General features: G+C 40.5%; 1 protein-coding gene across 1 annotated transcript in view; it reads left to right on the top strand.

Moving 5' to 3' along the window:
- Positions 1-2707: 2707 nt before the first annotated feature.
- Positions 2708-12854, top strand: part of GALC (galactosylceramidase) — a 31585-nt gene continuing 21438 nt past the window's right edge. The window contains 8 exon segments of the mRNA XM_036384580.2: positions 2708-2836; positions 2838-2931; positions 2934-3133; positions 3996-4064; positions 5902-5965; positions 7878-7991; positions 9200-9339; positions 11424-11462. Of these exon segments, the coding sequence (XP_036240473.1) occupies positions 2708-2836; positions 2838-2931; positions 2934-3133; positions 3996-4064; positions 5902-5965; positions 7878-7991; positions 9200-9339; positions 11424-11462 (849 nt within the window).

Raw genomic sequence — 12854 nt, 5'->3', positions numbered from 1 at the left:
GTGAATGGAAGAAAACTTGCTTAGATAAATTTCTAGAATAAATTTCAGTCACACCTTCATTTTCACTGCCTTCCTGTCTGGTGAATGGAAGAGCACTTGCTTAGATAAATTTCTAAAATAAATTTCAGTCACACCTTCATTTTCACTGAGAGAAAAGTCATCACATGAAGACCTGTTTCATCACTTTCCATGTGCTTTTTCCTAATATTGTACGTACTAAGTGTCCAGTATGCTGGTTCTGGTGTTTTGTTGAGCATTCCTATACTTTGCTAAAGAAAAAACACTTATAATTATTAGAAATAGAGAAACAAAATTGGAACATCTCTACAGTTCTTTGCTGTGAAGACAGCAGAATCAAAAGATCAAAGGAAGCAAGAGAGGAGATAATGCCTTTTATGCATTTTAGAAGTAAACCTGTATATTAAAAGAAATTCTTAATTGTGTCCATATGCAAAAAATTCATTTCTGATGTAAGCAGCACAATTTTCCAGGGTTTTTCTGAGATCTGAACATACACAGTATCTTAGATCAGTCATCCAAAACCAACAGGTATTATCAGCATAATACCCCAACCCTAAAACAGAAAAGTATTAACAGTGGAAAACAATCTTATCTAGAAAAGAAGCAATGAGTAAGTCCTCAATAAGTTTATTGCTTAAATTTGAGTTTACAAAGGGTCCATTAACAAAGGTGTTGTCAGGAAAATTAATCCACAAACATCAGAGGTTTATGTCCAAAAAGAAGACAGAGGAGTTCTGTAACTTTATTTCAATAAAGGAAGAGATCATAGGGCATTCCTCATGGGATCTCTCAAAATTGTTAGGGGATACAGCAAGCGCATCATCCTTTTTATCCTAATTTTCTGGCCATATTTCCCTCTCTCTTTCCTCATTGGCTGAGGCACTTGGGAGGTACAGACTTCCTAAAATGTGTAATACCCCCTTCTAATGTATACCCCCCTCGTTTTTCTTTTTCCTTGTGTCTCTGTTCTTTTTCTCTAAATCCAGACATGTAGGACAGTCTTGAGTAAGTCTGTGTCAATTAGTGGAATTCCTATGGAATTCATGGTTCCCCCCCACCGCTTCCTTCACCTCTCCATATCTGGCCCACAGTTTGTAGACACCTCCTTCTCATTCCTTTCAGTGTAAAGAAAAAAATGGTTCAACACAAGGTCAAGATGCAGAATGAAAGTTGACAGAGTCACACCAAAATATACTTATCCTTCCATCAAAACAGTTGGTTTCTGTACCAACTGAAAAGGGTGGGCACTCAGCACATCACAGGATTGCAAATATGAGTTTTGAAAACTGACAATTTCAGGATCTCATGAGTGAATAAGAGACTGAATTTCCCAGCTGAAGCCTTTTACATGAAATAAAATGATGCAGTAATCAATTAAACTATCAAAATGAATCAATTAATAATTCATAATGGTTTTGCAAACCTTCCAGGTGTGCAAAGCTCTACAGTCTGCTGAATGAATGTGAAATAGGACCAGGAGCATAATGCTACCTCTGGTACTGACTCACAATACCCCTGAGGAAGTCATTCTGACTGTCTGCATGTAATAATGGTGTCATATCGCTCATTTGGGTGTGAGCAGACTCATTAGCGAATACTCGATATTGCTGTAAAGTGCAAAATGTTTTGTGAGTGCTCGGTATTGTTATTTAAAAAGAAATAAACAGGAAACGTCAGTCAGGTAATGTCATCACTGAGACATTAGATCCTTCAATGAGTGGCATCGACACAGTGACAACAGGAGTGACCGAGGCTCGAATAACAGCATTCTTTATGGTTAGAATGCGTGCAAAACCGGGGTTTTTCACAGCTCTTGCACAACGCAGGGCTTTAGCCACTGCATCTCCTCATGGCTCATCCCTCCTTTAGGCACATGAAGCATCTCTTATGAAATACTGAGGTCAACAGACAAGAGAGATCCCCATTACGATAATCAAGCTGATCGCCGATCTCCGGGTTACTTTTCCTCCGAGCCGCAGGCTTGTATGAGCTGGAGTGCGAGGGCAATCCCCGGCAATCCTCGCGGAAATCTTTGGCGTGCGGCTCAGCACCACCTCGGCTGCTCTCATTTCCACGCGGCTGCCCTACAGCGCACCCCTGAAGGCGCAAACCGGCACGTTCAGCCCATCATAATTTAACCCCAACTTTCAGCATCCCTCTCTGGGGATCCCCCCTGCTGATGGAGTTGCGGATCTAACTGGAGCCAGCTGGGATTCCCCGGGCAGGGCGCGGCGCTGCCAGCATCCTCTGCGGGCAGGGCCTGGAGCCGCTCCCAGCATCTGCCCCTGCGGCGACCCAAGATCCTTCACAGGGCGCTCTGCAATGTGCTCCTTCACCGCCGCTCCGTGCCGGCCCTTCAGGGCATTGGGTGGCAGCCTGAGAGCGGCGCAAAACCAGGAAACTGGCTGCGAGGTGCTGGGAGGGCCTGGGAATGAAAGACGCACTAGGAAATGCCGTTCTTCGCCCGGAACAAGTATCGTGCCTTGCTAGAGGCCCCGCAAAGGAGTCAGAGGCCCCGAAAAAGACAGCCTAACTCAGCCCCTAGACACGGCTGCTCGCACTGCACTGAACGCCATTCCCGCCGCGCTCTCACACAAACCCCGCCTCGCCTCACAGCCGTGCGGCTTTCCCGCACTCAGGACGGCCCCGCAATAGCTTCACTCGCGGCTCAGTGCCCAACTCCAGCATGGCGACACGCGCCTCACCAGCTCGCCGTGCCCTTTCTCAAGATGGCAGCTATAGCCTTCAGCCGGGCGGGGCTGTCCATAAAGGCTGGGAAGGCTTCCCGCCCTCCTTTCCCTTGAGCAGGACGGCGGCGCTGGGCGGTGCCGGGCGCTGCCGCCCCGCCCCGGGGCTGGCGGGCGGCGCTGTCACGTGAACGCGTTGCCGGGCAGTGCGGAGGCGCTGGGGGCCGGGGCGGCCGCGGGAGCGGAGCTGGGCCGGGATGGGCTGCGCGGCGCTGCTCTGGGGCGCGATCCTGCTTGCCTGCAGCTGCGGCCCGGGGCCCCCCAGGGTCGGAGCCGCTCCGCTCTTGGCGGCGACCTACGTGCTGGACGATGCCAACGGGCTGGGCAGGGAGTTCGACGGGATCGGGGCTGTGAGCGGCGGCGGGGTGAGCTGCGGTCCTGGTACCCTCCTCGGCGCGGCAAGGGATCTCTGGGCTGGGCATCCCGTCAGTGGGAGCGTGTGGTGGCTTGGGCCGAGGGTGTCGCGGAGGGGAGCCCTGAGGACTGGCGGGGTGTGGGGACAGCCCCACGACGTGAGCGGGGCGCTGCGGGGAGCGCTGCGGGGAGCGCTGCGGGCCGTGGTCCCGCTGCGGGGAGATGGAGCCGGGCTCCGCTTCGCGCCAGCCCTCCGGCCACCTGCCCCGTGGCTTTTCGGGATGTCCAGGGCCAGCCGTGTCCTGGGTGCTGGTGAATGAGAGCGGGGCTGGGTTTTCATGTAGAGGGTCTTAGTAATCCCTGCGTTTTAAAATGCTGGACGAGCCACAGCCGCCCGTCGTCTTTCGTGTGGTCCAGGCAGCAGAGCCGTGAGATTCCCGAAGCTTTTATCCCCTCTTCGACCTGCTGAGATGCTTTCTTTGGCCTCCTACCTGTGTGCCCTGTGAGCTCCCTTTGCTTTGGCATACGGTGAGCCAAAGCAGGGAGAGTTGAGTAGAGCAGGAGAAATGGTACTGGGAGGGAGCTGCCTTTTGCTTGTCATAAAGCCGTGTGATCTCTTTGTTTCTCTGCTCTTTGGACTCTGTTTTCAGTAAATTCCAGGTAACTGGAGTACAAGGCAGTTGCAACCTGTGAAACCAGAATGGCACAGCTGAAGGTTTAGAAACAAGTTACGAAGGGCTTAGCTGAGTTCCTGATGCTATAATTATTTTTGTAGGTTTATTAGCTCTGTGAAAGGCATAGAATGAAAAGCTGGGATGTAGTTAAACATTTGAAAGTTGTGTGTCACATTTTCACGTTTTCTTTCCATTTTAGGCCACATCTAGACTCCTGGTGAACTACCAAGAACCTTACCGCTCCGAGATTTTAGATTACCTGTTCAAGGTAAAGTCAGTTTCACTGCTGCAATAATGATTGATTTCATGCAGAATTTCTTACTGTGTAATATGGGAACTCCTATAGTATATTCTATGCTGCTTAAAATTAGACAAAATCCCATATTGTAAAGCATCTATTTTAGTGCTGATTGTTATCAGAACCTTAAATTTTAGGTGGTGTTTTTCCTTTTTTGTTTTCACAATATGTTTTGAAAATATGTTTTCAAAAATGTGTTTAACTCTATATTTGATCATCTGTGGGGGCTAAATCATAAGTTGTTTCTGTGGCTAAAATGGGGTGTTTAGCTGTTCATAGTGATTGAAGCAAGGGGGTCTTAGAGACAGTTTGGATTTTTTTGGAGTACAGATAGATTAACATACCATAAAAATGACTCTGAAGACTGCAGGTTTGTAACAGCATATCTATTCTAAACTAGTCTCAAGTACAACTGCAGTGACTCTAGAAGGTGTAGGAAGTTCACTGGTTTGTAGGCTGTGTTAGTTAACAAGTGTAACCTGCAGAGTTACCCAACTTAATATACAGTAAGATTATTGCACTGGACATTAATAGCTTGTTTTGCTTTTGGCACTGTAAATTACTCTGCTGGAAGAGGATGTCATGTCACTTTCAAGTAATGCAATCCAGATGGCTGGAGGGGAATAATTTACCATGCAGTTTAAAGAATTAATTTTCAGGGATATAGAGTAAGGTGTAATATGTGCCTGGGGAATCAAAGCTGATGTTTTTTTTGAGACTGAAGCTGTGTCTTACTAATATGAATCTTCTGATTAGGGATGTGGTAACAGAAAATCTACAGAGATGATTTTCAAAGAACTTTTGATGTACTCTTTTACCAAAATCTCTTAAACTGTCATGTTTGGGAGCGATGTACCTTGCCTCATTCTCCTTGTCTTTTAGTGTCAGTCAACTTTCATGAACGGGAGAACAAATGTGTTAGAAGTTTAAAACAAAAAATGTCAAAAAGAGAAATGGTAAATTGAAAATAGTTACTTTGCTGTTAAAAGCAAACAAAAATCCCAGACTTGTAAGCAAAAAGACATGTCATGTATGCAGCATTTTTTAAAAATCAAATTACAATCTTATGTCTTAAAACATTTTTTTTAGATACCAAAATTATAGTTGGGTCATTCCATGGAGGAGGCCAGTTTATTAGTGGTTGTTAAAATAATGATTAATCGTAACTTCTGTCTTGAGCAACTCTTAAGCCACTAATGGCTGGAAGAACATATTGGCAGTAGAATCACCTGTATGAGCTTGGATTTTATATTTGGCTCCAGCAGTCAGATGCCAGAGGAGGGGGATGGTGGACTAGCCAATTGTTTTCCAGTGTGGTGGGTTTTTTCTTCTCTTGCCTATCTGTCTGTAGTTTCCAGTTTATTCCTGACCTGTATGCTCTTTCACATAAGCAGTGTAACACTTTACAAACAAGAATAAAAATACTGACTTCAATAATTTGATTTAAAAAGAAAACAAGTTTGGCTTCTAATAACATTAAAATACTGCTGTGTTCCTCATATATTCTGTGTTCTGCTTTAGTAGTGCTTTAGTATTTTCTTGAGCATAACCTATTTAAAATCTGCATGGTTGTGGAGAAGTGTTCTTAATGGTGCAAGAGTCAATAAAACTGTTTAAAGATCAGTGTACTATTTATCCTGGAAGATTTTCTTTTGAAAAGCAGAAATTTATATAATCTCTCATTACATTTATAGTGTGAATTAAAAAAGGTAAAAAAATTGCATTTTCAGCATGCTCAAAATTGTACACTGACTTATCTCACTCTTCTTGTTAACAGCAGGATTCTGTTTTTCTCTTTTTTCCACAGCCAAATTTTGGTGCATCTTTACATATTCTCAAGGTAGAGATTGGAGGTGATGCACAGTCAACAGGTATGGATTTTGCATGGGTAGCAATTAATTTCTTGTTTCAGTGATGCTGTAAGTAATGTGTGCTGCACAGGGAGCTTGGAGATAGCTGAGCTGCAGTAATCCATAATGGCTTGTACAAGAGAGATTTACACCTACATTCTGGAAGCAGTTCTCACTGTCATATGGTTAATAGGTTGCATTCTAGAGCAAATGAGTTCTGTTTTTTCCCCCCTGAAGTAGGTTTCTGAGTTGCAGAGCATTTCTCACGCACAAGTTTCGCAATACCAGATAGTTTATATCTTAAAAGCATGAAATGCAAAGACATCTGATGAGAAACAGTTACATTTCTTTGGTTTAATTAGCTGCAATGTTTCAATGTTTCACTAGAGTGGCACTGGCTGGCAGTAGGCAGGACTTTTTTTCTTCCTGGGAAGAATTGCAAATGAAATGTCTTGATGTAATTTGCCTAGCCTATCTACTACATTTACATACAGCAGGAGCTATTTAGTAACTGGTTTTGACCAAAAGCTGAGAAACAGAGACTACAGCTTGTATCTTTTTTTTTGTATTTTTTGGTATTTTTCTTAAAGTAAATCTGGCCACATCAGACACAGTTAATAAATAGCATAGAATTTGATTTTGTGGTGTTTTATATATATATATATTATATATATGTTGTGTACATATACTTGTATGTATATATATGTATTTGTATATATACACATTTTTCCCCCTGTAATGTCTGCATTTTGTATAGTTAGATACTGTTTTTCATTCAAAAATTAACATGCTAAAAAGTACTGTGCTGGGTTTAAAAGCTTGATAATGAATTGCTGGGTAGGGAGAATGGAATGGTCTTGAGGCATGCACAGGTCTTCTCTTCAAACACTCTTACTGCTGGCTCAGGAGACTGTCACATACTTGTGAAGAAAAGAAGAACAATAAGATGCATATATCTCAATGCATGAGACTGCAGCTCTTCTCCTGGCCTGAGAGGTGCAATCCAGAGTTCATTTGAAATGTGATATGAAGCCTAAATTTGCAATCTAATTGTTCTATGTCCCTGACAAATTTACATATAGCCAAGTGTTAGTAAGGAAAAAAATCAATCCCATATTCTATGATGAAATGTGCTGTTTCAGCAGGCTTCATTTAAAACAAAGTTTCATTAGAAAAGGTCTCTGTGTACAATTTAACATCAGTTGCATAATTTTTGCAATCATGTATACAAGTTGTTACTTGACTTTGTGTGCCATGATTTCCCATGCAACACTGATTCTTTTGCACCTTTCTCGTTTGTTCACCTTTGCCTGAGGAAATTCAGCAAATAGCATTAAATTCCAAAATCTTTTCCTGCAGTTTCCTCACAGAACACCATGAAAGTTATAAACTAGATATTTTGCTGTAAAAATAAAAAAAACCCACAGCCTCTTTCCTGTAATTGAAAAAATTAGTGGTAGTTCTTTTCTCTCCCTGGCCTTGTGCAGAAGAAACAAACTATAACCTTCTTTTGTTTGTTTTTTGATTTAGAGATAACTTGCTTGTATAATGATTTTTCTTCCTCTTAATCTTAATGCTGTAACATTCCTAGTGGCTGTTAGTATCAAGATATGAGACAATAGCAAATATAGATTTAGTGTTATCATAGCTAGGGATAGAAAATGCCTAATAGTTAACCACATCTGATGTTAAGAGCAGGCAAAAGCCCTTCAAAATAGAAATAGTAACATTTTGCTAAGAAAAAAGGGTAGCAAATCTTGCACTTACCTCCCACTACTCCTTTGGCTTTGAAATACACACCAAGGAACTTGTGAACCATGTTGGAGATACGTGCTTGCATACTATGTTAATGAGCAATGCAGCAAACTTTATGATGTGTAACAGCTTATGACACAGAAGATAATTGTGAGCTGCCTGTCTCTTTCCTTCCTAGATGGTACTGAACCCTCCCATATGCACTATGAAAATGATGAGAACTACTTCCGGGGCTATGAATGGTGGCTGATGAAAGAAGCTAAAAAGAGGAACCCCAAAATTAAGCTGATTGGTAAATTGCTTTGAGCTTTTACATTTAAATGCCTTTTTATTCCCCTGACTACATTACCTATCTGACCCTTAGTTAGCATTTTAATGGAGAGATGTTTTGATTTTGCAGTAGACAAAGTAGAATCTCTAATATTTGTTAAGCTTGTGTTACTTGTGTTTTACCTTTTTACAACAGTTCAACATCCTGACAAGAAGCATAAGATAACAAATCTCTAATAATTTGCTTCTATTAAGTAACTAATACTTTTAGTGTATTGCAGCAATGAACACGATTGATTTATCATGAGGGATGAATTTCTGAATAATTGAGTAAAAAAATGGCAGAGAGATAAAGTTACTGCAAGCATAAATATGTAAATCTTACACATGCTGCATTTGATTAAATGTTCTTATTACAAACCAATCACACACCTTTTCTTCACTGTAGTGATTCTGGTCTTCTGATTTGTCCTACATGTGTAGTTGAGTTGTAAGAGGAGTTTCCTCTCTTCCTGTTTTGATTGTGAATTATGTGTGTGTTGTGACGATACAAATGTGGATCCCTTGGCTGTATTTTTGTATTTTGGAAACACAAATGTTTCACATGAAACAAGGTAAGAAGTCTGTTGGTTAAAAGGTGTCCTAATTCCCTCAGCTTCCAGGGGACTTTACCATATCCAGCCATGAAGCAAGGCTTGGTGCAGGATTTGCCAGTCAGGTTCTGTTAGGCCAACTATTTATGACTAATTGTAGTTGTTAATAATATCTCTCTTCCCTCACATCAAGCTCTCAATAAAGGAAGGAGGGTTTACTTTTAAATTAGCCTATGGTATCTTATACAAGTTGGCTGGATGCTTAGCAGCATCTGGTTAGATTAATTTGCTTTTCCTATTTACTACAAGATCCAGTGGACAGCTGAGACTTGGAAATGCTTTTTCATTATCCTAATCTTCCTCCTTTTTTTATGATCAGATCATCATGTCTTCTTAAATTCATGTTCATGAGATAAACAATTTTTTATGTTCTGTATTGACCCTCTGCTTTAGCTTTGTAAATATTTATCCTAAAATCTTTGGATTTTTAAACCAGTTAGAGCTAGTACCATAAAATTGACAAATTATATGTACTCCGTTGTTCAGGTAGAGCAAATTACAGCTTGCTCTTTAAGCTTATTGAGTAATGTAAACCAACCACTTACCTTTTTCGTTTGTTTTTCTTCTCTTTTTCCAGGGTTACCTTGGGCATTTCCAGGATGGATAGGGAAGGGTGAAAATTGGCCCTATGACTATCCAGATATCACTGCTTACTATATTGTTTCTTGGATATTAGGAGCAAAACAGTATCATGATTTGGACATTGATTATATTGGGGTCAGTAAAGCAAAATCTCTTGTGTATTTTATGTATATTATATCTATCTTCACTCCTAAAATCTTGGGCTTGCCTCTCATTGTTGATGATTGGAGGAGAAGGAGGATGGCAAGAGAAATTTTTTTTGTAATTGCAGTTTCAGCTTGTACTGTTACCAGGGGAAAGGCAGTAGTTGTGTTAGTTTACAGTCCTCCTGAAATGATGGCTGTTAAAGCAGAAAAAGTGTCAAGTGGTTCCTACCTTCCCAGTACTAAAACAGTTACCTAATAATTTGAGAGTTCTTTTTCCTTTTCTGCCTTGTTTGTTCTGCTTGCCTTTCAGCAGTTGCCACTTAACAAAAGCATCAGTTAACACAGTTTGAAAGTCAGCTAACATGACTTAGCATAAAGTATGGTTGTTATTTTGCAGAGGAGCAGTCCTCTACAACTTTTTGCATTTTTACCTGAATCATTTATAGTAGATAAAAGTTCATGTTTTACAGTACAACTATTGTGTTGTCCTGTAGTGCAATACAGGGAAGTAGTGAATGAATGTCTGAGAAAAAATGTCATAAATTGGATATGAGAGAGAGAAGCAGACAATCTGAAAACACTCTTCAAATTCACTATTTGAGCAAGAAAGTTTGTCTGGAATTCCTCTAAAATCAATCCTATACTTACTGAACACTTAATTTGGAGTCTTAAATGTTTTGATATGAGAAGTTTAACTGCAGAAAAGCTGAAAATCACTTCAGCAGTCCAGAACAAAGCTTCTAAAACAGTGGTTCCCATCCCTCAGAAGTCAGATGTTTCTGCTGCAATGTGGGAAGGTCAGGATCTGTTCTATATCTCCTGGGGAATGCATCCCCCTTGGTGTTGCTGGTTTATTTCAGTTGGGTCAGTCTTGCACTGTGGGTAACATAGTGATACTTCAGCAATTCAGTTGTGGGGAGAGGAAGAACAATTGCTGTTACATTTTTGTCTGCTCTGTGTTCTTGGAGTAGAAAGTAAGTTCTGCTTACTTCATGTATTTGAGCAATATTGACTTCAGTGTTGTTACTTCACAGTAATTAGCTTTCTAAATTCTGTCCTTCTAAGAAAAGGTAATTTCTCCTTATCCAGGCAATGTGATGATATTACATATTGTCTCATTTCATTGTGGGTATAATCTGAAATGCAGGGAAACAGTGAGAGGTCTGTGAAGGCTCAGAAACTGTCAAAACAATTTCAATGCTATTATGGTTGTACATGGTTAGTCTTTACCACTCTTTTTGCAGTAAGTACATGTTCTGTATCACTATTTGCTTTATGATGAGATGAGCCTTGCACTAAGTAATGTTTTGATTGGCTCATTCCTGAAGTTTCATGTTAGCATTTATAGGAAGATGTAGAAATATAAAAATAAATTGTATTTACTCATAAGCTAAACCTTTACTGGTGAATGTGAGTCACAGTGTTCATGTTGCAGTTAGAAAAGAAAGAAAAAAGGTTTCTGCTTATGTGTTTTATAGGCCAGGGGGTTTGGTAGAATGGAAGATCAGTGCTCCTGCTTTTTAATTTTCAGCTGTGTTTAGCTTAAACTCTCCATAAAAGATGGAAAATTTTGTTTACTTAAAATATGCTAGATCTCTTTTGTGTGTAAGCTTGGATGTAGTCCTGTGTAAATTAGAAAGAACAGTAGGCTTCATAGATTTTGTTCAGTATGTTAGTTATTCTGGCTCTCCTATGCCCACGTATTGCAACAGGAGCCCATTCATTAGGCCTCACCTTGAAGCCACAACGTGTTTCTCAATGATTCCTAGCAAACTGTAGAGCCACTGGTAATGTAACACTGCTGCCATTGTAGAGCTCAAGCAGCTCTAGCATTCTTGTCAGCAAGAAGGCAATCAGCAGACCTTAGAGAAAGATAAACAAGTACCCACAATGAACTTTCATACTGAATTTTCCCCAGAAAAGCCGATAATCAATCAGCACTTCCCTCTAGCACACGGAAACCATGGAGCTGATTAATGGATTATATAATCTTACCTATATATAAGTAAAATCTTTTCATTCTCCATTGACGTATCCTGATTTTTCTAAATGGATTTTGCTTTCTCTTTATAGATATGGAATGAAAGGGCATTTAGTAGCAAATACATTAAGGTATGTATTCTTTTCTTATTTCTGTAAAGTACTTGTCGTACTGTACACAAACAATTAGCTTTCTGAATTTGTGTAGGAAAGGTACCTTAATTCTGCAACTATGTCACTTACTGAACTGTGTTTCTTGTAGTTGCACGCATGGAAAGATTACATATTCAGATATCAGATTATTTTGTCTGTCTGAAACTGTTACTTTGAACTTTGGGCATGTCAGTGTATGCCAAATGCTTCTAAATTTTTATGGAAGCTTCAGTTGATGCTACTATCATACAAACTTAAATCATCTTTATACCAGCTTGGATATAGCTAGAAGTACAAGATCTAGAATTGCTTAAAATTCTGTAGCTAAGTTCTGTGATAACAGTACCCTTAAATATTGCTATTAAATCACAGTAAAGGCTTTGCGTTTTTATCTTTGCAAAATTCAGTACCTTTTGTTCTAAAAAGCTGGAAGAACGTGGTATTTCACATAACCAACCTTAAGATAGCTGTAATATTTCTCACTACTGAATGCTCCTGCAGTGCCCCCTGCCCTGCTTTGAAAACTCTCTTCTATTTGTTCATTGTCTTGTGGTGAGATCTTAAGCACAAGCTCCTGCTTTTTTCCTTTCCTTGTTCTTGCTTGAGGCTAAGACACAAATGGCATTACTTCTTCTTAAAAGCAAACAAAACTCAGAGAATCATAGAATGGCTTGAGTTGCAAGGGACCTTAATGATCATCCAGTTCCAATGCTCCTACCATGCTCAATGTTCAGAGACACCTTCCACTAGACCACATTGCTCAAAACCTCATCCAGCCTAGCCTTGAACACTTCCAGGGATGGGGCCATCCATTCCCTCTTGTCCTGTCACTACATGCTTTTGTAAAAAGTCCCTCTATATTTTCTTGTGGGTTCTCAAGGTACTGGAAGGCAGCAATTAGGTCATCCCAAAACCTTCTCTTCAGGCTGAACAATCTCAAATCTGTGTCATTTCACCTTGATGCTTTCTTGTCTGCTTGTCTTGGCTTGCTCATGTTGGGAGAAAGAATATGGAGAACAAACTGTTGAGTCTAGGCCCAATATCCTACTTTATAGCTTTTTGAACACTGTTGAATTGGGACTGAGCATTTGGCTTTTAGAGCTGAATATTTAGTTTAAAATTTGACCATAAAATCACCCAAGTATTTACTGAAAGGTTTTGGCCTTCCTTCCACTGTATGTTAACTGATAAGAGGTTTTTTTATTGAACACCTGTTTTACCATTCATTCTCTTACAGTGTCACTTGGCACCACTTCTCTCCTCAGCACTATAGTTCTGTTTGCAGTCTGCCATTTAGCAAGAGGGCAATATACTGAAATGTACTGCTCCACACCAAACATTTTCTGTAATTCTTGTTAAATACATCACAGA

This window comes from Molothrus ater, chromosome 6 (assembly GCF_012460135.2).
Source record: "Molothrus ater isolate BHLD 08-10-18 breed brown headed cowbird chromosome 6, BPBGC_Mater_1.1, whole genome shotgun sequence".
Taxonomy (NCBI): domain Eukaryota; kingdom Metazoa; phylum Chordata; class Aves; order Passeriformes; family Icteridae; genus Molothrus; species Molothrus ater.
Note: the sequence above shows the minus strand (reverse complement) of the source record. Positions and strands in the feature narration are given on the sequence as shown.